We start from the raw sequence: 24,403 nt of genomic DNA on the forward strand, positions 1-24,403 counted from the left end.
ACCAAAACACCGCAGGTCAAGCACACAGGGAGTTAAAGCAGTAGCGGGCAGACAAAAGTGCGACAAGATTCATAAAGATTTCAGAAGACTACATTGATAGGTAAGTTTTGCTTTCTTAGTATCTTTTCCGGCACGGAATCATTGATAGACGCGCATCCGACAGGATCTAGTAAAGAGTTACTGGAGTCAGCAGGGTCCAATCTGGTCCACTGAAGTCTGTAACTTGGTTGCGTGTTTGTGTGTTATGGAACACTTATGTTGTGGGCACAACATAAGGTACAATTGCACAATCTAACAAGACACCAAAATAATGTTCAATTTCTCAGAGGTCAGCAATGCCCCGACATGTGATCCGGGTCCAGCCGCAAATTAGGCGCCTCCACGGAGCCGAGCAATGGAGCACGGGTCTGTGTGCGTGTCATGAAGAGCTGGGAGACTGTAAGCAAGCCGACTTATAACGTAACGTTGTCATGTTTGTCCACACTGAGCCTGTTTGTGTTTGTGTAGGCTGCTTCGCCCTTTGCTGCCTCCCGGTGTTCACCTGCAAGGTGAGCAGCAAGGCGGGCGCGTGCCCACTGCTACCCCTGCTGGACTGCATCGGCTGTGTGCCCCCGGCCTCCCTCGCCATCAGGGCCTCTGTGAGGGAGAGATACGGCATACAGGTATTGTGTTCAAATATTCACTGTGCAATATCAATGATCAACCTCCATGTGCAATATTAAGGGCTCTAAATGCAATATAGTATTTCCATAATGCCTCATATTAACTCACTTGCAAGACCTCAGTGTATAGACTGGTCATATATCTCATCTCGTTTCATATTATCTGCATACTTTATTGTATATAACTCTGGGAAAAACGGTTGATTTTGTTAATACTTGGGTTGTTTATATTGTTTATTTTTCTACATTGTGTATTGTGTACTGCTTAACTGATTATGTACTCTTGCTGCTGTGCAATGCAAATTTCCCCCCTGAGGGACAAATAATGGCATATCTTATCTTATCTTATATAAACAATATTGAATGATGTCCATTCTTGGATGGACCTTGTACCTTGGGGTACCTTGTAGTACCCCAACTCTAAGGTCATTGGCAGGCCCATTTCTACGTTGCTGCTTGATGTTGTTGTTCAGAAAGTACAGTAAAAGGAAAAACGGAGGTGGGGGCGTTTTGGAGAGCTGGAGCGCTGCCATGGTAGAAGGAGGTGGTTGGTAATGTTGGCTCCACTGGAGGCGGAGTGGGCCGCGGCTCACGCGCGGTACTGCTAAAGCCTGAAATGTGCAATATGTAACATTTTTTTTTAATTTCTCAGTAACAAATACACAAATCCCAGTAATGTTCCTGCATACTTGTGGTGAGTATCTACAGTATCAAGATGCACCTCCGCTCCACAGTGCACACAAATCAGAAGAATCTTGCATTTGGGATGAGTGATGATGATAATATGGAGTCATAAATCCATGCGAGTGATCGAACTTGGGCCTCCCACACGTGCTCTCTTGCAGGGCAGCGTGTGGAGCGACTGCCTGTACGGATGCTGCTGCTACTCGCTATCTTGGATGCAGATCTCCAGAGAGCTGAAAAGAAGGGCTGCAGCTCACACCTCCTCCTCGTCATCCTTCTCCTCCTCCTCGTCCTCATCTGCAAGCAAATACATTAGACTCACTCCCCTGCAGGGGTCGCACTTGGTCTGAACCACTACGACTCAGCTTTCATTTCATCAGATTATTTGTGCAAAATTATTTATGCAAAAGTATTGTGCCTCCATAAGATTTGTTGTCAAGAAATGACAAAACGTATTTAACTTTTTGCTCGTCTTTTATATTAGAATACAAATAAAGTGTCAACAGAAAAAGAACACCACTACTAGAAGGCCGGCTGATGGTATTTTGGTTTGGAATATTTTGAGTTATCATATTTTTATGCATATGTTCTTTACTGAGCAGCCTTTGATTCCATGGCAAAAATACTGATGTGAACATTAAGCCAAGAATCTTTATTGTTATATTGTTATTATCTTGGTGGCACGGTGGTCTAGTGGTTAGCGCGCAGACCTCACAGTTAGGAGACCAGGGTTCAATTCCACCCTCGGCCATCTCTGTGTGGAGTTTGCATGTTCTCACCGTGCATGCATGGGTTTTTTCCGGGTACTCCGGTTTCCTCCCACATTCCAAAAACATGCTAGGTTAATTGGTGACTCCAAATTGGTATGAATGTGAGTGTGAATGGTTGTTTGTCTATATGTGCCCTGTGATTGGCTGCCCACCAGTCCAGGGTGTACCCCGCCTCTCGCCGGAAGACAGCTGGGATAGGCTCCAGCACCCCCTCCGCGACCCTCGTAAGGAAAAAGCAGTAGAAAATGAATGAATCAATGTTATTATCTATCCATCCATTCATTTTCTATCCTCATTAGGATGACAGGGGTATGCTGGAGCCTATCCCAGTTGACTTTTTCTCTTTAGATGACACCTTTTTCTCTTAGAATTTCTTTTTATTCTTGAAAAATGGCCGCTACATTTTCCGAATCAGCGGGAATAGTGCAATCGTTTGTCCATGGATATACAATATGACGGGATAACTGGGCGATGGAGGAGGGAGAAGGAAGGGAACAACAAGAAAAGAGGGGAGGGAAAAAAATTCCAAACTAAGCTCCTATGGGGGAGTATAGTAAAAAAAAAAAAACTCAGCATACGTATAAGTACATATAAGCACAACGTAAACACAGGATGGGGGAAAGGGGATTGGATTAGTTTACTTTTTCTTATTAATTCTTATTAAATTTGTTTTAATGTGCTGCAGGCCAATAAAAAACTAAAAAAAGAAAATACTGTTTTACTATAAATAAAGTTTGACACATTGTGCCAACAAAAACACTGTCCTCATATTAATCATAATCTCTTATCAGCACACAAAAGTATTCTTATTTGACTCCAGAGCATCTGGCAACACTGGAATTGACACTGACGCACTTTTCAATAAGTATATCTTATCAACACAATCAGTCTGCTCGACACGTCCGATTTGGCACGCTATACGACTGGCCCGACCTGTTGGTGTGACACAGACACGTGCGTCTATAAAATAAGCAGGACGGAGATGCTCGTGCATCACTCACCATCTCTCCAGCCTCCACCACACACTGCTTCCACTCAGGTAAGATGTCCATGCATTGTATTTTGTTTGCATTGACGCTACGGGAAATGCACAAAACATGCAGATAAGTCTTAAAGTAAGGTCAAAATGTGGTGTTGAATTATTTCGGTTTATTTATTTCTATGTACTTTGTCACGAAGAGTCAACCATGTCGCAACAACTAAACCAACCCAAGCCCTTCACCATGACCACCATGACATCCATGTCAAACCAGTGGAGCTCAGGCATCTGCGATTGCTTCCAGGACGTGAATATGTGTAAGTCTTTTCATGCACGGACCAGTGATCCTTTATAAGCCTCCTGTCTGTGCACGCAGCCGATGGCGAGGTCTGATGCAGCCTCGTCGCACAGGTATGCTGCAGATTGGAGATGAGGCGTTGAGGAGGATATGCAAGTGCTGATAGCATCGCCGCTTTGGATTCCCCATATGATAGATAAAACAGTATGCACTGTGTGCACTTTTAGGAGCATTTAAATGCAGTAGGGTGGTGGTGTGATCTGGGAACAAAAAGCAGGAAGGAACGTTTTCGCAAAAACAAAAGAGTCAAAAGTTGCCAACAGGAAGGTAAAATAACATTTTTAAAAATGAAACACACAAGGGGCCAGAAGGGGAAATAATTACCAGCAGGAATACTAAAAAAAGTTTTTCATCAAGTTTATAATGAAAATAAACTATGGGCTTCCATGCAGTGAGGCTGATGTTTAGGTTTCAGTTCTTCTCAGCATTCAGTCCATTCATTCATTTTCTACCGCTTTTTCCTCATGAGGGTCGCGGGGGTGCTGGAGCCTAACCTAGCATGTTTTTGGAATGTGGGAGGAAACCGGAGTACCCGGAGAAAACCCACGCATGCACGGGGAGAACATGCAAACTCCACACAGAGATGGCCGAGGGTGGAATTGAACCCTGGTCTCCTAGCTGTGAGGTCTGCGCGCTAACCCGGAAACCGCCGTGCCGCGCATTCAGTCCAAAAATATTGAAATTCAACACAAATGTTCACAAATAACGTACAATTAATCTGGGTTTAAATTCCCATCAAGCGTCTCTGTGTGGAGCCTACATGTTCTCACTGTGCGTGCATGGGTGTAGTCTGGCTTCCTCTCACATTGTTTGTCAGTCCAGCCAGTCCAGCGTGTCTCTTGCCTGAAGTGGGCAGGATAGGGTCCACCATAGATGGATGGACCACACAACACTAAAACCTGAAGGAAAGGAAAGCAACCCAAGCAAAGAAGGGGTTCCTTATTGTTTTTATTTTTATTTTTATTTTTATTTTTATTTTTATTTTTATTTTTATTTTTATTTTTATTTTTATTTTTATTTTTATTTTTATTTTTATTTTTATTTTTATTTTTATTTTTATTTTTATTTTTATTTTTATTTTTTATTTTTTTATTATTATTATTATTTTATTATTATTATGTTTGCCTTTTCAGGCTGTTTCGCCTTTTGGTGCCTTCCATGCTTCACGTGTAAAACGTCAGTGGATGCCGGAGAGTGTCTCTGCCTCCCGCTGCTGGACGCTTTTGGGATCATCCCGCCGATGACCACCGCCCTCAGGGTGTCCGTACGCCAGCGTTACAACATTGAGGTACACAAGCAACATCATATTTTTGGTTCATTTATTGGTTATTTTATTTTTGTGGTTATTTCATCCACAGGGTACGGTCTGCAACGACTGCGTGTACAGTTGCTGCTGCGGGCCGTGCACGTGGTGCCAGATAGCCAGAGAGATGCAAGTCAGAAGTAACCCCATTACATTTGTCAACATGGCCTCCTGAAGACCTTTATCCCTGCGTTATCGCTGGAGCCAACAGCATCAGTTTTGACTTTGTGTCCACTTCCCTCAGCTGAAGATATCTGAGATCTCCAGTCTTGGAATGTCACAGAGCAGCTGATAAATGTTTGGGACAAATGTGCCGTCATAGAATGGCACGAGAGGTTTGACCTCAGTGACATGTTATTATAAAAATTTTACACTACATCAGGGGTGTCCGTGTCTTAGAAGTCTTTTTATGGCCTGCATACAATTAAACAAGAAAAATACAAAACAAACAAAAAAATGGAAAAATTAGAAAAATGTTATCTTGATACATTACCAATAATAGCTATTTTGGTTAGCCTTTTCAGAAAATAAAGAAATATCAAAATAGTCCCTGCGTCCTATTGTTTGAATCTGGTACAGTATGTCAGCACCCCACGTGGCATCCATGCAAGTGGATTGTAACAGCCACAGGTGAAACTACTTGATATGCATCAAAAGGTCATACTCCTGTACTGAGGTCATGCTGAGCACATACCAAATAAACTAAGAAATGGTCACTACTAGAGAGGAGACATAACATTGATACTGACACTTTACGTCGTGATAATAATAACATTTAACATTTAGCTTTTATCTAAATAGCCCCCATGATACAGCTTTTGTGTCACAGACTATGGCTTAAGGCTTAGTGTGCATATTAGTTCCATTGTGCACGTATGGAACTTTCCAAAGCTGTCTCTGGGGGGGTGGTGTGGGGGCAAGGAGGTGTTGCATAAACACAGAACATTGTGTGAAATTCCAGCAAAACTATGGTATCATAAAAAGTGACTCATGCCTCCGAAACAATTAGGCATCAACGGGTGTTGGAGTATATAGGACATAGGGATTGTAAATGACCCACTATCATGAGGCCGTGGACAATTGCAGGAAGGAAGTGCCTGTGGAGCAGCAAGCGTCCACTTGGCTTTCAGATCGACCTTGAAGAGATGCAAGGAAATGTACTTTTTAATAATTAAATACATGTACTTTTTAATAATCATAATAATACTTATTATTATTAATTAATTAATTTAATAATAATTACTTTAATAATTATTATTATTAATAATTTTTAATATAACTATTATTAATAATGACTTTTTTAATATGCATATTATTATTAATAATAATAATTATTATTATTATCATTATTATTGTTATTATATATTATATTGTAATACTTATTATTATATTATAATATATAATAATAATTATTAATAATTAATAATATATTAATATTAAAATATTAATAATAATTAAAAAATATGGTATTAATTTTATAATAAATAATAAAATTATTCGCCACATCCCCCTCTCCTTTGTCCTTTGTCCCTGTGTCTGGAAGTGGACTCCATGACCAGATGGATTTCCAGGGAAGGTTCAAGAACAATAAAAATATTATTAATAATAATTAATAATAATAATAATTATTATTATTATTATTATATTATAATATAATATAAAATATATAATAATAATGATAATAATATAATAATTATTATTATTAATTATTATTATGCATTATATTATAATAATTATTATTATTTAATAATAATAATACTAATTATTATTATTATTATTGTTATTATTACTATTATTATTATTATCGATGTTATAGTGAGTATGGTGAGTTATGTCTTGAATGCAATGCTTTATACAATACATAAACTACATAAGCAATAAGTATCCAAGGTTTGCAGAAAACCCCGCAAATCTTCCAGAAATTCCAATCCCTCGGGTAAAGATGATGACACAACCCAATGTAAATGGCCTTCACCTGCTGTTCATTCTGTTCATTCTATGTTAACAGAACAGACCAATGCACCGTTTCTGTCCATTTGTCCAGACGTCGGGTGCAGAGTCTGTTTTTTGTGGAGAACTCAAGATTTCAGGTAGTGTAACATGTTGCTTCAGTGGCATGATTAGCCTCACACAAACCCCACCCAGGGGAAAATGTTGGCTGATAAACGTCAAACGTAGACTTTGACCTGTCAGATCAGGTCCTGTGTGTTAAGTCCTTGTTTGTGTTAAACAGAATTAATCCTGCAAGTCCGAGACCTCAGGAGGCGAACTTGTGGATTTTAATACAACACAACAAAGGTGAGTGGTCTTGTGTTGTTTCCTATATTGATTCTTTCAGTCAACCTTGAGGAATGTCTTAGGGAATGTTGAGACCATAAACTAAACATGGAAAAAATATTTTTCAACATTCAAAAGTGATATTGTTATAAATCTTAACTATAAATTGTTTGTTGTTAGCTGCTGCAAATTATGATTAAAAACTAGTTGGTAAAAATAAATACATGGATTAAAACTCATGATTCAGTGATTAGAGTCGTTCAATTACGTGTTGTACATATGTCTTCCTTATGCTGCCAGGAAATGTCCCACGTCTTTCCGGTGCTCCTTGCACTTCTCAGCTTCCTGACCCTCGGGCCCGCTGGATGCAGCAGGATCCTGGTGGTTCCGGTGGACGGGAGCCACTGGATCAACATGGAGGTGATCCTCAAGGAGCTGCACTCCCGAGGCCACGTCCTCACCGTTCTGCACTCCCCCAGGAGCTGGTACATCCCCACCAACGGCTCCTTTTACACGTCCATCACCAAGTCCATGCTGGAGGACGGCACCGTTAAGGACTTTTACAACGAGATGCTAAAGGACGTGATGGAGCGCCGCAAGTCGGCCAACTTCCTGAGGACGTTTCACCAGCAGGGCCTCATCACAAACATGCTGTCCACCGGTCACCGTATTCTCGCCGCGTCGGTCAGTAATATGTTGGATGATGCGGTTTTCATGAGGAAGCTTCAGGATGCCAAGTTTGATCTCATGTTAACCGACCCGGGCCTGACTGTGGGGGTGCTGCTGGGGAATTACCTCAAGTTGCCGATGATCTTCAACGTGCGATGGATTAATAACGGAGAGAGTCACTTCGCCACATCCCCTTCTCCTCCGTCATTTGTCCCTGTGTCTGGAAGTGAACTCCATGACCAGATGGATTTCCAGGGAAGGTTCAAGAACATGTTGCATTACTTATATAGTATCATTGAATTGTACTTTTACATAAACCCAGAGTACTCAGATGTATTCCAGAGGCACTTCCCTCCTGGAACAGATCTGCTCTCCTTGGAACATGCAGCAGATATCTGGTTGGTGAGGTCAGATTTCATCTTTGAGTTCCCTCGACCAACAATGCCCAACATGGTCTATATCGGGGGCTTCCAGTGTAAAAAGGCCCAACCCCTTCCTGATGATCTGGAGGCCTTCATGCAGAGCTCCGGGGAACACGGGGTGGTGGTCATGTCTTTGGGAACGTTGGTCTCGGCCCTGCCTCGTGAGGTCACCAATGCCATTGCGGCCGCATTTGCTCAGTTGCCTCAGAAGGTGATTTGGAGGTTTGTGGGAGAAAGGCCTTCATCCTTGGGGAACAACACCCTGCTGGTGGACTGGCTGCCTCAGAACGACCTCCTGGGACACCCCAAAACTCGTGTGTTTGTTGCCCACGGGGGCACCAACGGCATCTATGAAGCGATCTACCACGGGGTTCCGGTTCTGGGTCTGCCGCTGCTCTTTGACCAGTTTGACAACCTCCTCCGGCTGAAGGTGCGTGGTGCGGCCCTGGTGGTGGAGGCTGGATCGCTAACTCAGGAAGACTTCCTCGAGACTCTTAAAGACCTTCTGGAGACTCCATCATACCGTGACAATATGCTTCGACTCTCTCGGCTCCACCATGACCGCCCCGTGTCTCCTTTGGATGAGGCCATCTTCTGGATCGAGTATGTGATCAGGAACAAAGGAGCGGCTCATCTGCGGCCGGCAGCTTACGGCCTTTCCTGGTATTCCTACTTCTGCCTGGACGTGCTTCTTTTCATGGTTGCTGTCGTTGGAGCCTCTGTGGGGGCTTCCATCTTCATCTGTAAGACTGTCTGCTGCCGGATGTTCAGGAGAAAGTTGAAATGGGAATAATACATTTGGTGATTTTTAAACTTGAGCATCCGTTTTTGCTATGATTGCTGAAGCACTGATAATGATCACTAATTTGGTATTGACGAAAAAAAGTCAAACTGTGGTGTTTGGTGGGAGTGTCTCGGGTCGGGTATTTATTAGTAAATCTTGGTCATATTGGATATGAATGAATGATTGGACTCGAACAAGCTCTCCCTTTTAAACCACATGGTAGAAATACTTCCTTGAAACAATTTCAATTGTGTTTTCCTTAAACGTCTCCAAAAACATTCGCCTGATTTGGCATTCTTATAAATACAGGTCTTATTGACTTTGTCAGGAAACTCTATTTCAACAAAATAAAACCCCACTACATTACTACATTATAAAATGGTCTGGTTGAAATTATGACCACTGTATTGTTAGGGTCGGTTTCGGCCCGGTTATAATAATATGACTATAAAGCAAGATTTTGAGCCAAAACTGAAATTGAAAAAGTCTACAATCATCATCATGTAAGCTTCAGGGGATTCTCATTTTGTTGCTGAAAACAATAACTTTTTCTACCTTTTCTTGACATTAATATATATGGATCAAAATCGACCCCAACACCATAGATGTTTCTTTAGTGATTAATACTAAAATTAGAAAATAAATAAAAGTAATTGATTTAAGAGATATGTTCTATAGCCAGGATTAGCCAGGTAACAAAAGAACCTTCAATTTATTAATATGATTCTTTTGAGGTTCATTTTACCATTTTTGGATATTGAAATCGAGATGTATAGTGACAAAAAAAGGCCTACATGCCCACACAAAAAGTATTAAAACCAATATTTTTATGGATGAAATTTGATGGTAACTTATTGTTTTTAGTGTATTTTATAGCTGATTTAATACACGGGTCAAAACCGACCCGTTAACATAAGAGATGATACCAGAAAGCTAACACAAGAGGAAGGTTAAAATGGTTCATGCTGTGTTTCTGTCAGATAAAATAATAATCAAGAAATCAAGTAAATGTGTTTCTTGTGCGTGCAGTGCATCAACAACGTGCACATAATAAAATCTTAATGAATATAAAAATCCATGAAGATGTTCATGTGTTGAATGCATTCAACTAAAGGCCGTGAGTGATTGACAGCCATGCCAGCGTGATTGCCATCTCCACTCCAAGTGTGTTTTTGTTCTGGGCACGATAGGCGTTCTCCTGCCTCAGGATGTTGTCCTTAAAGCCAAAGACGTTGACTTCCTGTGGTAGGAAGCGATCAAAGAATGGACAAAAGTGGGTCCGGACACCGTGTTACCAGCATTTGCAGAGCGTGGGTCGCAGCAGCAAAAGCTTCCAGGGGTGAGCAGGACCAAACGGGAGTTGATGGTTTTTAGCATGCGAGCTGGAGGAATATGATGTAAGAAACACTTGGAAGGAGATAGACATGTCCAACGACAGCTGCGGCCTCCCTTTGGACACAGATGTATTTGGCCTGACTTGCATATACGGTTTGGTGTTCTCATTGGGTCTGCCCAGCAACCTGCTGTCGCTATGGGGACTGTACCACCTGGGCCGCGGGAACGGTAGCTGCCAGCAGGTCTACATCCTCAACCTGTTGCTGTCCGACCTCCTGCAGCTGCTCACCCTTCCCTTGTGGATCCTGTACCTCCAGGGCAACCACCGTTGGCCCTACGGGCGGCTCACGTGCGAGCTAGTAGGCTACGTGTTCTACGTCAATGTCTACGTCAGCGTCATGTTCCTGTGCCTGATAGCGCTGGACCGCTGTCTGGCCATCGTGTTCCCGCTGAGCAGCCGAAGATTGAGAACGGTCAGGGTGGCGGCGGTGTCAGGCGTGGCGGTCTGGACACTTACATTTCTCTTCTGCTTGTTTGGACTCTTGCCGTCGGTTTTCAACACGGAACGACTACTGTGTCTGGAGCAGTACCCAGTGAGTCTCAGGTACGCCCACTTCAAGATCACCACTGTGGCTCTGGGCTTCCTGTTGCCGTGCGTCATACTGGGGTGAGTTAAGCCATAGAACACAGTCACGGTAGCTTACGGCATCACCGTCAACCCAGTCCACATCGCTTAACATGTCCCGTGTTTTTTTTTTTTGTATATTTCTTACAACAAAACTGTCAAAAAAAACATTCTGCTTGCCTTTGGTAAAAGTCATGTAATGTCAAGTCTCACCCCCCCACTTTCAGCTACACATCAGCCCACATTGGAGTGACCCTACGCCGCTCTCCCACCTTGTCGGCCCATGAACGCCACAAAATCGTAGGCATCCTGGTGGTCATCACAATCAACTTCATCGTCGTCTTCGGACCGTACCACCTGGTGGGAGGCTACAGATTTGCATCCCTGCTGTGGACCAATGAGCCGTGCGCACTGGAGCGTGCTATCTTCCTGTTCTACCGCCTGTGCTACGGGCTGACCAGCCTCAACACGCTGCTCGATCCTCTCTTCTACATCTTTCTGTGCGCCGACGCCCGGCTGGAGCTGCGGAGGTCACTTCCCTGCTCAGGGCGGGGTCAAAACGTTTGCAAAAATAGCACTACGGCTCATCAGGATGCCAAGGGACATCAGGAAAGTCTTTTTGTAACGTAGATCAAACAATATGATCCATTTGGGGCTTTGTCTAGTCCAAGAAAAACTTATTTTTCAGGATTTTCTGCAAAAGCCAAGCAGGTTTTAAAAAAATACTATAGGTTTTTCTTTATTTTTCCCAAGCTGGCATGCCTCACACGTCATAAGCTGCTTGCAAAGATCACTTTAATAACCAAAGTTGTCAGCAAAAGAGTTCATGTTTTTAACTTTGCAGTGTGTGTGTTGTGTCTCTTTATGAAGTAAAAGCAAATTCAGCGTCATTACAGGCATTTTGTAAATAATAAACACCCTTGGTGTTACACAGCAGGGTCTCTACTTGCATAGTGTGATTTACAAGAAAAATAATAACGGAAAACAATTCATTTTTTTAAGTGAGGTTTTGATGCACAAAACACTGCCCGACACAAATCTACACATTTTGGATTCAAAGACGTTTTTTTTTTTTGCACTGGAGGAGGTGCGTGTTTTTGTCGTTGACACCTTTCCGTGACAACACCATTAAGGTTAAAGAGTCTTAAAGGCAAGAGTGAAGGATGTTCAAGCTCTGCCTGCTTGTGGTGGCTCTTTTTAGGGCAGGTAAGTTATTTAATATTCATTTTTAATTGTAGAAAATAATTCACTTTTTTAGAAAAATCACTCATGTTTATGTTTCAGATGCGACTGTCCTCTTTGCCAGACCGGGTGAAAATGTGAGCCTCCCCTGCTTCTTTGAACCCGGGGCCACCGGGGCCAAATATCTGTGCTGGTACAAGCAGGTTGCAGGCGACAAACCCGAAATGGTCACCTCGTTCTACGTCTACTTGCGCAAATCACACAGCCCTCAGAAAACAGAGGTGGTGAGCAATCGACTAACGGTTCACCACGGAGAAAACTTCTTCCATCTAAACATTTCCGATGTGGAGCTCTCGGACACGGCTATGTACTACTGTGGGCAGACAAAGCTCAGCGTCACGAGCTTTGACAATGGAATATTTTTGGTCGTACGAGGTTGGTGGCCACTTTTGTTTATTATGGTATATTTGTAATGTTAAGACTACGGGATATCAATTTAATACAATTAGATTTTACAATTGTGCTCCGGCCTACTGCCGAGGGGATGGTTGTCTCTTCTTTCATTCCAAAAATGTTCTGAGACGGTCAACAATCCTGGGTTTGGGACTGATCATATTCTGTTTATCAATATAGAGAATGTTTTTTTGTCTCCAAAATCCAAAAAGAGCAATAAGAAAAATTACAGTCGCCATTACAGTCGACAAAATGTGGTTTCTGTTGTAGAGTCAAGCCGCCTATCCATCCTCCAGCGTCCAACATCCATCACGGCGACTCCAGGGGGTTCGGTTGACTTACAATGTTCCATGTATCCCGGAACCAACAATGGACATCAAAGGGTCTACTGGTTCCGAGACACAATGGGAGACTCCCGCTTGGGAATGGTGTACGTCGACTTGGAGAACGGCAGCGAGTGTGCAAAGACGTCTGAGCGCCGTTGCGTCCACGTGCTGCCCAAGCAGGACGTCAGCCTCGCTGATGCCGGGATGTATTACTGCGCTGTGGCCTCCTGTGGGGAGATTGTGTTTGGCGAGGGGACCAGGCTGGATGTTGGAGGTGGAGAGAACCACACCGTGTTGACGCACTGCCTGCTTGGAGCTCTGCTTGTGTCCGTCATCTTCAATATCCTGTTGACAGTTTTTATTTTCAAAAAGTCTCGAAGACAGCAGCGTCCACGTGGCGGTATGATCAATATCTATGTAACACTAATAATTTTAAAAAATTGAGAATGTAATGTTTCTCAATCATCCTGACAGAAATAACGACGCAACCAAGTATCCTGGAAGACAATGAGGACGATGAGGTGGGCTCATCATATATCGCATATGCACTCTCCAAAAACTGATTCTGGATCTGGTTGTGTGTTTTTTCCGACAGAGTGCTTTGCCATACGTGGCTCTGAACTTCAAAAAGAGACAGTCGAACAACAGGAGACAGAGGAGCCCCGAGGACACCGTCTACGCTGGACTGAGACTCACACATGTGGACTGATATCTGCTAAGTCATTATTATCATTATAGGACAGCTAACATTACTCACTTGCCGGCCCGGGTGGGTTTGCTCCACTGAGGAGCTCACAGGAGAAGCGATTGCATTCACTAATTGACGTGTTTTCTTATGTGCATGAATATATCGTGGCGTGAGCCAGCGTGCAATTTTTTTTTCTATTCATTTCTACATCCTTCTCAGTCCTGCCATGAAAAATGACAGAAAAAACATTGGAAATTACAACAAGGAGTCTAATAATATTTACATTTACAATAAAAACTGCTGATTTCTTTACATTACCCTGAACATGTGGTGTGTGTCTGTGTGTGTGTGTCTGTGTGTGAAAGAAATCGTCAGTGTGAAGTTTGCATGTTCTCCTGGTGCGTGTGGGTTCTCTCCAGGTATACATTCCAAAAATATACATGTTAGGTTAAATGCTGACTTTAAATTGTCCATAGGTATGAATGTGAGTGTGAATGGTTGTTTGTCTATATGTGCGCTGTGATTGGCTGGTGACTAATCCAGGGTGTACCCCGCCTCTCACCCCAAGTCGGCTTGGATATGCTCCAGCCACCGCAACCCTAATGAGGATTAAGCGGCATCGAAAATATTCTATTTCACCACAACACAACTTAGGTAGGACCCTTCCGGGTGGATAAATTGGTCGTGCTCATCAAACTACATTCTTCACAGTTGTCAAAACAAGCCATGTAGTACTATTTGCTGTGTACGCAGCAGGCAGGAAGTGTGTTCATTTCCATGCTTGCTATGCTTGTGCAGCGGAAACGTCAGTTATGTGGCAGCACAATTGTCTCAATTTGTACTTTGCTGTGTACAGAAAAACAAAAGCAGGCCACATTTAAAGGACTATCTACTATATCTATATCTATCTGATGGACTTATCCTATTTGGAAACGGCACCACGCTGACCTTTGAACGTGAGAGAGAAGATATGTGATGATGCTGAGTGTTTTACCTGCAAATGACGCTTTGTGATGATTGCTGGAACACATCTTGTGTGGAGCTTTGGCCTTCTCATATTTTCAATGTGGCCTTAATGCTCCTTAGTAATTTTTTTTTTTACTTTAAAAATCATGCCGCAGGGCAAAAAAAAAAAACTACATGCATCTGCATGCCACAAAAGGCCCAAAATTCAGACTTTGGACAGAACTTTTCAGTATTTGTCTGGTGCATTCAAGAGATTAGAATTCTATCCAAATATTCCTTCCCTATTTGATAATTGCCGATTGTTGCCCAGGGTGATGAAGACCCAGCTGCCCAAAACACCGATTTGAGTGCTCAGGTCAGAAGGTTGACCAGGCTGAGTGTGTATATTCCACTGTTAAGTAGTAGACTTGTGTACAATTTTAGTTCCAAGTAAGTTTGTGTGACATTGAACGTGCTTGTGCACCACCAAGACACACTATCGATGTGATAGATTCCATCTGAGCGCTCTTTGTGGTTACAAACAGGAAGTATGTTTGACATCAGTGTCACAAAACCAATGTTTAGTGCTTTTCTCTGTTTCGTTGCCCTAATCTTTACAGCCAGAGTCTAATTTAATTTTAATCACCTTTTAGAAGAGTCACTGATATTATTTGTGTATTTGCTGCAACAGTTCACATAATTTATTGGGCTGCTTTCATCTGTTTGGCCGTATGGTCTACCAACAATACACAACACAATAGCTGAGCTGTAAATGAATACTAGTAAATGTAAATTACTTTTAAGCTTTCTACAAAGAAATGGAAGCAAATTCCTTGTTTACACACTCACAGACTAATGTACTTAGAAGCAGGCACCAAAAACAACCATACTCACATTGTACGGCAGCGATGTTGATGTACGGCTCAGCGCTCAATGCGGCCTACGGTACGTCTATACTAGTGACCAACGGTCTACGCCAGAGACCAGCTGGTCCTGACCGCTGTGCTATTGGTTGAAATCAGGGTGCAAAACTTATATCACTCACAAAGACAGGAAGTCCCACACATGGCATACATGGTTCTTCGGAATGTCAAGTATAGGCCAATATTGATACGGTCCTTTTTCACAGATATCAAGCAACACCAATCAGTGGTCTGTCAATTGGAGTATCCCTAAATCAGTATACATATAAAATCTGCACAAATACAGATTAACCAGAATCAAATCACAATCATGTCAAGGGGTAGGATTTAATAAGATTTGCTTCTTCCTACTCCTTTTGGACATGTGGAACTGTGAACTGATTATGGGATGCACTCAATTATAATCTGATGCATGTTCAAATGAAATTAAACCATTACCATTAATGGTCATCACCAATTAAATTGCTCCTTAATGAAATCACTTGCCATAAGCAAATTCCCTGTACATAACCTCATAACTGATAGTACGCGCAGGATGTAAAAACACAAGACTGTGGTGCTTAATGTAAAAGCTTGACTTTTGCTATATTTCAGAGGGACAGCTCCCTCTACTGGTATTTACAAGACTGGGACACTACAAGATAAATCTTTAAAACTTGATTATAAACCATCACTTGTACAGTATATTAATTTCATTAGCATGAGGTTGAAAAAACATGGGTTAGGGTTAACCCTAGGGTTAACCCTAACCCTAACCTGTGGAAAAACAGACGGTAACTGCAAAGTCTTCATGTTATAATAGTCTTTTTTGCAAATTCTTTATTAATGCAGGTAAGAATACAAGGTTGTTAATGCAACATTTCTCAGACACAATCAGCACCAAATCCAGTGAGTATATAATACACACACACACACACACACACACACACACACACACACACGCACTTTTAAAAGGGAGCCATTCCATGTGAATTGTCACGTTCCTCCAAATCATTGAAGTGACTTGATCAAAACACAATTGAGATTTGACTTACCTGTTTCTGAGGGTCTTCCGCCTCTGGATGCCACCCCTGCCCCGACTGCAGGCCTGAGCCTCTGCATGAATGTCAGTTATGTACATGTTAAATCAAGTGCGGCGAGCCTCAGACAATTTCGATAAAGCCTGAAGGGGGGGATTTTAATTCTCAATACGTTTTGTACGTCACTTTTAAGACAACGCGGCTCGGAGAAAGAAAAGTCATGTTTTTTTTGTATTTTTAAAAGGGGCCACACTTGTTGGTGTTTCTTCCCCGTTGGGTTTATTTAGACTACACAAGACGACACAAATATATCATTTGAAGACAAGGTAAACAGACAAGCGAGCGCTCTTGTGTCCTCAGACGGTGAAACGTTTAAGTTAGTTAAATCTTCACAGCTCATTGGATGAGAGCGTTCGACAAGCTGGAAGAATCGTGCAGCACTACTTTAAACATCAACACGTTTAGATATGTACAGTAACAGTTCGGCTAAGACCGGCTGCTATCTAACGTCACAAAAAATACCGTAATGAAAAGAGTTAACGCTTTAAAAGTCCTACATCACAATCACAATCAAAAAGGGAGAAAGGTAAGGGTCTGTAAAAACTGGACCAAAATTATAATAAAAAAAACAAGAAAAGACGTGGACGTCGCCATTTCAGTTCCTCCTGAGAGCTTTGCAGGGGAACAATAACGCGCTGCGTCGCAGACAGGAAGTGGATAGCGTCACAAACATCCGATGATGGCGAGCGGCAACATAGACGAGCGACGATCCTGAAAAAAGAGCAAATGACAGGAATAAAGCGTCTGCAGCTGTTCGCATAAAATCAAGCATCCCTCCGTTAGAGCTGCTGTGCTCTGGAAGCGCGTCATGCGGGTGTCGCTTCGCCGCGGACAAGAGCCACTCAGTTAAAGACTGCAGCGCACGGCTTTCACGTGAGATCCAGATTGTACGAGATCAGAGGGCACTGATACTTTCTACTATTCTCACCTCAACTTCAAACGGCGCCACATCGCTTAATAAGGGTAGCGAGCAGGCGGCGGCGGTGGCGGGGGGGGCAGTCGCTCTGCGTAGGGGTCCCTGGGCCGAAGAATTCCGTACGGTGGGACTCGGGAAACAGGAGGGATACGAGAACGTTCGTAGGAGTAGCCGTTACCGGCGGGAGGAATGGCCCCGTTTGGCGGTCTTCGGTGGGGGCTGCGGTCTCGGGCATAATACGCCGACGGAGGAGGGGGAGGAGGCGGCGGGGGTCGACGCTCATACGGGTCAAGCGGCGGGTTCATGAGACGGTCTCGCGCAACGCTGGGAGGAGGTGGAGGTGGTGGCGGCGGCGGCGGAGGCGGGCCACCCGGGCGTTGGGCCTCGTAGCCATACGGACGGGCTCTGTACTTTTCGTAGTAATCTACCACGCCGTAACTGCCCCGCTCGTCCTCATAGGGGCGCTCGGGGTAGGCGGCTCGCCTGGGAGGAGGTGGCGGCAGCGGTGGGGCAGGGTAACCTGGGGGCATGTGGGGGCGACCTCTCATGTAGCCTGGTGGGGGGGGCTCAGGCCCGTCTCCTGGGTAATGAGGGGGAGGCCAAAAGCCACCACCGTCTGGGGGCGGGGGAGGATAGTCCTCCTGCTCACCTCTGGGCCTGGTTTTGGAAATCTGCACATGGATACGTTTGCCTGGATGCAAGAGGGAAAAAAAGAGGGTTCAAAAGTGCAGGACTACTGAGAGACACCCGGTTGTCACCCACACTTACCATGAAACTCGGTGTTGTCAATCCCCTGAATGGCATCCATGGCTTCATCGGAGTTGGCCATGTGCACGAAAGCAAAATTCTTGATGACTGCACACTCGGTGACCCTCCCATACTCTTCAAACAGCGCACGCAGGTCGTCGTCCGTTCCCCGCTCCACGTTGGCCACATGGAGCTTAACTGCGCCGTAGTTCTTCCCGTGACTGGCCTCCACGTTGATGGCTGAACCGTGGAGCTTATGGAAGTGCAGATTCTTGATAGCTTTCACCGCGGCCTTGCGGTCATCCATGTGGACGAAGGCGAAGTTTTTGATGATGGAACATTCAGTCACTGTGCCATACTCAGTGAAGAGGGCCTTGATTTCATCCTCGGTTGCCTCCTGGGGCAGGTTGCCCACAAATATCTTCACCATCTTCTGTTTCAAAGAAAAGCATACGTGTCGTCTGTGTGTGGGTATCACAGCAACATTATATGATAATTGTGTGAATGTATTGAGAGTGGGAGTAAATGGCTCCTTTGTCCCCGCAAAATGGCGGACACTCATTCAATACAGTCAAATAATTCACTTACGAAAGGGTGAATGCGTCGTGCATAGTGTTCACGACTGACATGGTGATGCATTTCGGTGCAAAACAACAGTTCGTTATCAGTTGCAAGTCGGGGTTGGGCAAATCTATTATATGAGCAATTAGATTCGGTAAGCTTGGTTGTGGCGCCATGTTTTTTTTTAAACAAAGCACTGTGTGACTTGGAGTATACACATTGTAAGATACAATCGCTATGTAATTAAACTACACGTTAAAGTATATTTTTACAACTGAAATTGGAACATCACTCACCTTCTATCAAGAGGAACCGTATACCGCCAGCCTGCTAATGCTTTCTTTCGTCAATGCTTCCGGTTCGTCTTAACTTCTCACTGCCCCCTATTGGTCAAAACGATGCCGTGACCGTTATTTGTGGTATTTTAAAGAAATAAGTTTATTGGAAATACCAAGCAACAGTAAAATAAGGGTGATACGCATGGTAATAGAGTATTGACAAAAAAAATAATTTACGTGGATATAGAACAAAAGAGGGACCAAAATTTAAATTATGTCTATACAACATTTGTATAAAAGTGAAACTTGTAATTTGAAATCTTAAACCAACACGTTTAGTCGTCTAATTGGCTTAATTATATGGTCATTTTCTTAGGTGTAAAAATATAACAAAATGAAACCCAAGCGGGGTTTAATTTGTAACTTGACACGGCCGAAACTAACCAAGTAGCCACCTTTTCATACCTGCGTTATCAGGGACTTTCGGTTTTATCATGCTGCATTCAGGGGCATGATAAAACAAAAGATCTCGATTAACATATTGCGTATTAGATGTCCGTTTGTCCAGCGTTGCTCATGCAAATACCATGTTACAGAAATGCTGAATAAAGATTACTCGTCAGTAGTTTCCTTTTAAAAATGTTCAAATTGTCCTTAAACGCAACACTTAGCCTCCTCCTCCCATTTCCTGTCTCATGAGGGTGACGAAAGTGGTAGAGGAACAACATAAGTTGAGCAGAATTCAGTTTGAACACTTTATTAAATAGACAGGACAACAGATAGCTGCAGTTTCCTTTCATCTTCTGTACAGCGTGACTGAGGCAGAACATCTTTACCTTTGAGGAGCCAACACAAGGTAAGCTCAACACACTGAGATATGAATATTCACCCAATTTACCAAAACGATTGTGTCACTATTCTTACCAGTTTATTCAAGATGAATGTGTCTGAGACAATGGAGACAGAAGAAGATCTTTTGACTTGCCTCCACATAAAGTTCTACCACCCTGAGCAGCACACAAAAGGTTTTTACAGTTTGCTCCATCTGGGCAACAGAAGCAAACATTCTGCAGATGAGCCTCTCCGTTTAGGACGAGATGCCCAGGTTTGCACCTTTTCTCTGGTTGACCGCCGGGTGTCCCGCAAGCAGCTGGCCCTCTACGCCTACCGCACAGCTGACAGCCCAGACATGCTATTCACCCTTCAGAACTTATCTCAGATCGCAAAAATGTACGTTAATAGCTCTGCGCTGGACTTCTTGGAGAGGGTGGATCTCCCGAGTAAGGCCCTGGTCCGGTTCGGGCAGTATGAGATGCTGATAGTCAGGGAGGCTGGTGAGGCCAAAGTGAGCTTTGAGGTGGAGTTGGACGTCCTGTCAGCACCTCCATCGAGGGAGACTTGTGCATGTGAATCAGACACCGTGCCCGTCATGGACACAGGCTCCCAGCTGACACCAAAACCAGAAATCCAAGATCCTTTGGAGACAGATGAGACAGAGGAGTGTCATTCACTCAATACTCCACCCTGTATGTGACTTTATCATTTAGCCACTTAACCGGGCTCCTTGTACCAACCTTGTTAGGTTTGAACACTTAGTTCACTTAGAATAAGACAAATTAAAAACCGACAGCATCACTGAACTGTCCATCTTTACTTCACGCAAGTGACAAAGAGTGGTACTTCTTTTAAATAGGCATCTTGTCAAAATTTGAAATGTGAAAAATCAAAAAGCTGCATTGTCAATAAATAAGTATTAAAAACATAGTATGTCGTGTCATTCTCATATTAAAGATGGTATTTCACACTGTAGAGTAGTTAAAAAAACCACATGCTATGTATATGAACTTGAATGGTGTAGTGTGAACATCACTGAATGCAGAAAAAAAACAACATAATTCCTTCTCCAGAACCTTAATTTGGGAGGTCATCTGGTGTCCAGGCTTCCTTCAGTGCAAGGTGTCCAAAATGTCCAACTCTTGAATTTGAATCCTACCAAGACAACTCTGTGGCAAAAAGGAAAAGTTAATTTACAATAGGAAAACACCACTGAACATTGCACAAAGTAGCAGAGAAGAGCTGGCACTAAACTTCAAAAGTGATTGGTCTCCTCCATGTGGAAAGACAGCTTCCATGATCTGGAGTCCCCTGCAGAGTCTAAAGACAAGCACAGAGACTGAGAACACCACACAAATTAGGAAAGACAAACAGGACATTTATTAAACACACTAGAAGAGATGAATGTGACCGGGAGCACAGCTTATATTATTGATTCACTTGAGAACTACATACACATTTATATACACACATATATTCATATCCGCAATGACAAGGGAGCATAAAAAGTGATTCTAATAGCGCAAGCTTAATTTCTTTAAGCGCCCAGCTAGGGAATTTTAAAAGCGTGGGATCAGTTTACAAAAAAAACAAAAAACCAAGTGACATTTCGCAATGTTCAGGTTGAACAACCTACCCTGTGTCGAGCTTCAAACTGATGAGGACAGATAGCGCAAGCATCTCCACGCTGCGATTAAGACCTCGGCCTGAGCAATGACTCGACAGTTAAAACGTCTCGTTTTGTGTTTCATATGTTTATTAAAAAACTTCAAATAAGAGGGGGGGAAAGCAACTTGTAAATAAAATCATACATAACTTTGCTGTATCGTCTAAGAAATACACTAACAGAGTGTAAAGAGGGGGAAAAAAAGTCAAACTAAAATTTTGAGTTTACATGCGTACAGGTCGAAAAAGAAATGTTTGTTTTTAAATAGCGCCACACAATCTGAATAGAAACACTCGCTGAAGTCTTTTTAAAACGTGATTTTGATGGGGGGGAATCAGGTTAATCTATACAATGGCTACTATGCTCTTTACATAGACTGGATGTATTCCAATTTGAATCTTATTTTTCTGGTAATAACGTGTCATATTGAACTAGGCTAAGCAGTAAAACCCAAACAATCTGAATTTGAAAAGTGAAAATCAGAGGAACAGAAAAAGCATTGACAGCTCAGAGGAATACGTGAATGCAACAAAGATCGCATATTTTGTTTTGTTTTTAAGAACGGCGCCGTCCGCAATACAGTATCTTCCAGTAAGTCTCCGGCGAACGCAACGCAATCCACCATACACAAGGGGGGGGGAGCGTATAGCACCATGCGCATCAGCAGACGGCGTTCTTGTCATATTCTAAACCTGGAGAGAGAGAGCATACCACACATGTCAAGGAACGGGTTTTACTCAAGATTCACGCAGCTTTTTAATGCTACAGCAGCATAGTTTTACGCTTGGCACACTGATTTACTAGCTAGATTAGATCTGAGCGAAGGAAGAGCGGATTCTTTCTGATATTTTAATGTATCATTATTCTGAAACACATCTAATGTGATGAGTGGGACTTTGGCGGTCTCAATTCACCTGTACTCACCTTTGTGTTAAACTCCATGGGCCTGGTAGGTACCATAGTTGGGCTGCGGCATCGGCGGAGGGTGACCGCTTTGTGCATAGCTGGGCCTGGGGTAGGGGGGTGCGTACCCCTGAGGCTTTGTCTGTGGAGTGAAACGGGTGCGCTCATAGGAGTACCCATTACCAGCCACTGGAGCAGGTGGGGCAGGAGGAGGTGGGACTCGTCTAATGGGACTCCGATCGCGGGCCATATAGGGCATAGCAGGAGGGGGAGGAGGCCGCCTATCGTAAGGATCATGGGAGCCCATCCCAACACGCTCTCTGACCATTCCTGAAGGCGGCGGCGGTGGAGGGATGGCCCCAGAGCGCCTTTCTTCATAGCCTGGGGCACCATAAGGGCGGGCTCTGAATTTCTCATAGTAATCCACCACTCTATAGCCTTCCCGTTCGCCATATCCACGGTCTGGATACATGGGTCGTCTAGGAGGAGGTGGCGGAGGCGGTGGAGGGGGGTAAGGAGACATGCGGCCTCCATAGGGAGGCTCCGGATGAAAGCGAGGAGGAGGAGGATAATAGCCTCCTCTGCCAGGGGGCGGTGGAGGTGGATAGTCCTCCTCCGCTTGAGCCCATGCAGGCTTGCTTCTTGACAACTGAACATGGATATAATTACCTAGTGGAAAAGGTTGGGGAAACAATGTCTTCATATAAAAAATATTTTGTAGATCCAAAGTTGTAAGTACTGCCATTGAACTTACCTTGAAACATTGTGTTATCTAGACCCTTTATGGCATCCATGGCCTCATCCGAATTTGCCATGTGAACAAAAGCAAAATTCTTCACAATGGCACACTCTGTGACTGTGCCATACTCTTCAAAGAGCTCTTGTAGCTCTTTCTCAAAGCCCCTTTCCACATTGGCGATGTGAAGCTTGACAGGACCCTGGCTGTTCCCTCTGCTGGGCTCCACATTCATGGGCCTCCCATTGAGTTTACGAAGGTGGAGCTCACGGATGGCTTTGGTGGCTGCCTTGCGGTCATCCATGTGGACAAAGGCATAGTTTTTGTACTTGGCACATTCCGTCAGTGTGCCGTATGGAGTAAAGAGGGCTTCAATTTCATCCCTGCCAGTCTCCTCAGCCAGGTTTCCAATGAATATCTTCACCATTGTTGCTCTACGACCTGCATGCGGTAGAGATTATCGATGAACACAGATAATTATACCAGTTGCAGTCAACTCAAGAGAATCATTGCGATCATTATATAATAAATTGCGAATAAACAAATTTGTGTTGCCTTCATGTGCAAGCAATATGCCCGGCAACAAAGATGCTAACATGTTAGCACTTCCTGTTGTGCGCGCTGCCATTAGCAAGCTAACGTTAGCAACCTGCTACATTTCGCTGACGTGAGGTCAAATTAGTTCATATTAGTTATTGTTAGTATGTTAAATGGATTACCACCTGCTATACTTTCAACGAGGAAAATGCGTATAAAAGCTTAAAACCCACCGTAATTCCTAGTTTGCTTCGACAACCCGCGCCACTGCCGAGTCGCAGGGAAAGGGAAAGAAATACGTAAAGCAATGAGGGATACTGACGATTGGATCACAACTATGAACCTCATTGGTGAATGTATGAGTCAATCAAAATATATGCTATCGTGATTGGCCAACGTTCCAGGCGTTATGGTCGACTGGAAACTGCGTCATTTCCGCTGTTAGAGTCATGGCGAAGCACGTTAGCGATTAAAGTTGTGATTAAAATGGAGCATATGGTATGTAACACCCACGAATCATCATATTAAAGGTGGTTTACAAAGTCACGATTTGTTATTTGTAGTTCTGTTGTCTTTCGCCACACCATTTACCATATTTGAAGATGTGTATGTATGTATATATATATATATATATATATATATATATGTATATATATATATATATATAAATAATGGATGATAGTGCGGCGTGCACTTTTCAAGCAATCTGTGTAAGAATTCCTCTGTGCGAACTTCAGTTCAGTTCAGCTGATGCAACCACA

The 24,403-nt window shown here is 43.3% G+C and overlaps 8 protein-coding genes across 11 annotated transcripts; 6 read left to right on the forward strand and 2 right to left on the reverse strand.

Moving 5' to 3' along the window:
* Positions 1-2,726, forward strand: LOC131126003 (PLAC8-like protein 1). The gene is made up of 4 exons (XM_058068122.1): positions 1-100; positions 327-438; positions 508-662; positions 1,508-2,726. The coding sequence occupies exons 2-4, from the start codon at positions 336-338 to the stop codon at positions 1,694-1,696; spliced, it is 447 nt and encodes a 148-aa protein (XP_057924105.1). The 5' UTR covers positions 1-100; positions 327-335; the 3' UTR covers positions 1,697-2,726.
* Positions 2,727-3,123: 397 nt separating this feature from the next.
* On the forward strand, positions 3,124-5,231 carry LOC131126279 (cornifelin homolog A-like). Its single transcript, XM_058068635.1, has 4 exons — positions 3,124-3,155; positions 3,296-3,412; positions 4,587-4,741; positions 4,812-5,231. The coding sequence occupies exons 2-4, from the start codon at positions 3,304-3,306 to the stop codon at positions 4,929-4,931; spliced, it is 384 nt and encodes a 127-aa protein (XP_057924618.1). The 5' UTR covers positions 3,124-3,155; positions 3,296-3,303; the 3' UTR covers positions 4,932-5,231.
* A 1,704-nt stretch (positions 5,232-6,935) lies between these two features.
* On the forward strand, positions 6,936-9,933 carry ugt5g1 (UDP glucuronosyltransferase 5 family, polypeptide G1). The gene is made up of 2 exons (XM_058068634.1): positions 6,936-7,054; positions 7,334-9,933. The coding sequence occupies exon 2, from the start codon at positions 7,337-7,339 to the stop codon at positions 8,915-8,917; it is 1,581 nt and encodes a 526-aa protein (XP_057924617.1). The 5' UTR covers positions 6,936-7,054; positions 7,334-7,336; the 3' UTR covers positions 8,918-9,933.
* A 307-nt stretch (positions 9,934-10,240) lies between these two features.
* si:dkey-165a24.9 (probable G-protein coupled receptor 132) lies at positions 10,241-11,511 on the forward strand. The gene is made up of 2 exons (XM_058067822.1): positions 10,241-10,910; positions 11,096-11,511. Exons 1-2 carry the CDS (start codon positions 10,333-10,335, stop codon positions 11,496-11,498), a joined length of 981 nt encoding a protein of 326 aa, XP_057923805.1. The 5' UTR covers positions 10,241-10,332; the 3' UTR covers positions 11,499-11,511.
* Positions 11,512-11,932: 421 nt separating this feature from the next.
* Positions 11,933-13,831, forward strand: LOC131125875 (uncharacterized). The gene is made up of 5 exons (XM_058067820.1): positions 11,933-12,074; positions 12,153-12,485; positions 12,774-13,229; positions 13,304-13,350; positions 13,425-13,831. The coding sequence occupies exons 1-5, from the start codon at positions 12,032-12,034 to the stop codon at positions 13,536-13,538; spliced, it is 993 nt and encodes a 330-aa protein (XP_057923803.1). The 5' UTR covers positions 11,933-12,031; the 3' UTR covers positions 13,539-13,831.
* Positions 13,832-16,200: 2,369 nt separating this feature from the next.
* LOC131125872 (RNA-binding protein 4.1-like) lies at positions 16,201-19,077 on the reverse strand. Of its 3 annotated transcripts, none has more exons than XM_058067817.1 (4): positions 18,985-19,071; positions 18,149-18,557; positions 17,393-18,071; positions 16,201-17,175 (listed from the first exon to the last, which is right to left on the reverse strand). In XM_058067817.1, the coding sequence occupies exons 2-3, from the start codon at positions 18,555-18,557 to the stop codon at positions 17,419-17,421; spliced, it is 1,062 nt and encodes a 353-aa protein (XP_057923800.1). In that variant the 5' UTR covers positions 18,985-19,071; the 3' UTR covers positions 16,201-17,175; positions 17,393-17,418. The 3 variants fall into 3 exon arrangements, with proteins under 3 accessions (XP_057923800.1, XP_057923798.1, XP_057923799.1); XM_058067815.1 differs by lacking the exon at positions 18,985-19,071 and adding an exon at positions 18,716-18,943 and having other exon boundaries at positions 18,149-18,560; XM_058067816.1 differs by having other exon boundaries at positions 16,202-17,175; positions 18,149-18,560; positions 18,985-19,077.
* Positions 19,078-19,637: 560 nt separating this feature from the next.
* tifa (TRAF interacting protein with forkhead associated domain) lies at positions 19,638-20,719 on the forward strand. Its single transcript, XM_058067823.1, has 2 exons — positions 19,638-19,822; positions 19,894-20,719. The coding sequence occupies exon 2, from the start codon at positions 19,904-19,906 to the stop codon at positions 20,498-20,500; it is 597 nt and encodes a 198-aa protein (XP_057923806.1). The 5' UTR covers positions 19,638-19,822; positions 19,894-19,903; the 3' UTR covers positions 20,501-20,719.
* LOC131125874 (RNA-binding protein 4B-like) lies at positions 19,708-23,963 on the reverse strand. 2 transcript variants are annotated; one of them, XM_058067819.1, is made up of 6 exons: positions 23,876-23,963; positions 23,124-23,546; positions 22,391-23,038; positions 21,055-21,120; positions 20,877-20,969; positions 19,708-20,441 (listed from the first exon to the last, which is right to left on the reverse strand). In XM_058067819.1, the coding sequence occupies exons 2-3, from the start codon at positions 23,530-23,532 to the stop codon at positions 22,398-22,400; spliced, it is 1,050 nt and encodes a 349-aa protein (XP_057923802.1). In that variant the 5' UTR covers positions 23,533-23,546; positions 23,876-23,963; the 3' UTR covers positions 19,708-20,441; positions 20,877-20,969; positions 21,055-21,120; positions 22,391-22,397. The 2 variants fall into 2 exon arrangements, with proteins under 2 accessions (XP_057923802.1, XP_057923801.1); XM_058067818.1 differs by having other exon boundaries at positions 21,055-22,158.
* Between the last annotated feature and the right edge of the window lie 440 nt (positions 23,964-24,403).

The sequence above is a fragment of the Doryrhamphus excisus genome, chromosome 3 (assembly GCF_030265055.1).
Source record: "Doryrhamphus excisus isolate RoL2022-K1 chromosome 3, RoL_Dexc_1.0, whole genome shotgun sequence".
Classification (NCBI taxonomy): Eukaryota; Metazoa; Chordata; class Actinopteri; order Syngnathiformes; family Syngnathidae; genus Doryrhamphus; species Doryrhamphus excisus.

What these genes read in the sequence shown, in the direction of transcription:
- si:dkey-165a24.9 (XM_058067822.1), top strand. Translation starts at nt 10,333, where the DNA reads ATGTCCAACGACAGCTGCGGCCTCCCTTTGGACACAGATGTATTTGGC. An exon ending in TTGCCGTGCGTCATACTGGG is followed by an intron (nt 10,911 to 11,095) that starts GTGAGTTAAGCC and finishes CCCCACTTTCAG; the next exon opens with CTACACATCAGCCCACATTG.
- LOC131125874 (XM_058067819.1), bottom strand. Translation starts at nt 23,532, where the DNA reads ATGGTGAAGATATTCATTGGAAACCTGGCTGAGGAGACTGGCAGGGAT. An exon ending in AGATAACACAATGTTTCAAG is followed by an intron (nt 23,039 to 23,123) that starts GTAAGTTCAATG and finishes CTTTTCCACTAG; the next exon opens with GTAATTATATCCATGTTCAG.
- LOC131125875 (XM_058067820.1), top strand. Translation starts at nt 12,032, where the DNA reads ATGTTCAAGCTCTGCCTGCTTGTGGTGGCTCTTTTTAGGGCAG. An exon ending in AATATTTTTGGTCGTACGAG is followed by an intron (nt 12,486 to 12,773) that starts GTTGGTGGCCAC and finishes TTTCTGTTGTAG; the next exon opens with AGTCAAGCCGCCTATCCATC. An exon ending in AAGACAATGAGGACGATGAG is followed by an intron (nt 13,351 to 13,424) that starts GTGGGCTCATCA and finishes TTTTTCCGACAG; the next exon opens with AGTGCTTTGCCATACGTGGC.
- LOC131126003 (XM_058068122.1), top strand. Translation starts at nt 336, where the DNA reads ATGCCCCGACATGTGATCCGGGTCCAGCCGCAAATTAGGCGCCTCCAC. An exon ending in TCATGAAGAGCTGGGAGACT is followed by an intron (nt 439 to 507) that starts GTAAGCAAGCCG and finishes GTGTTTGTGTAG; the next exon opens with GCTGCTTCGCCCTTTGCTGC. An exon ending in GGGAGAGATACGGCATACAG is followed by an intron (nt 663 to 1,507) that starts GTATTGTGTTCA and finishes GCTCTCTTGCAG; the next exon opens with GGCAGCGTGTGGAGCGACTG.
- LOC131126279 (XM_058068635.1), top strand. Translation starts at nt 3,304, where the DNA reads ATGTCGCAACAACTAAACCAACCCAAGCCCTTCACCATGACCACCATG. An exon ending in CTTCCAGGACGTGAATATGT is followed by an intron (nt 3,413 to 4,586) that starts GTAAGTCTTTTC and finishes TTGCCTTTTCAG; the next exon opens with GCTGTTTCGCCTTTTGGTGC. An exon ending in GCCAGCGTTACAACATTGAG is followed by an intron (nt 4,742 to 4,811) that starts GTACACAAGCAA and finishes TTTCATCCACAG; the next exon opens with GGTACGGTCTGCAACGACTG.
- tifa (XM_058067823.1), top strand. Translation starts at nt 19,904, where the DNA reads ATGAATGTGTCTGAGACAATGGAGACAGAAGAAGATCTTTTGACTTGC.
- ugt5g1 (XM_058068634.1), top strand. Translation starts at nt 7,337, where the DNA reads ATGTCCCACGTCTTTCCGGTGCTCCTTGCACTTCTCAGCTTCCTGACC.
- LOC131125872 (XM_058067815.1), bottom strand. Translation starts at nt 18,766, where the DNA reads ATGCATCACCATGTCAGTCGTGAACACTATGCACGACGCATTCACCCT. An exon ending in CACGACGCATTCACCCTTTC is followed by an intron (nt 18,561 to 18,715) that starts GTAAGTGAATTA and finishes TCTTTGAAACAG; the next exon opens with AAGATGGTGAAGATATTTGT. An exon ending in TGACAACACCGAGTTTCATG is followed by an intron (nt 18,072 to 18,148) that starts GTAAGTGTGGGT and finishes TCTTGCATCCAG; the next exon opens with GCAAACGTATCCATGTGCAG.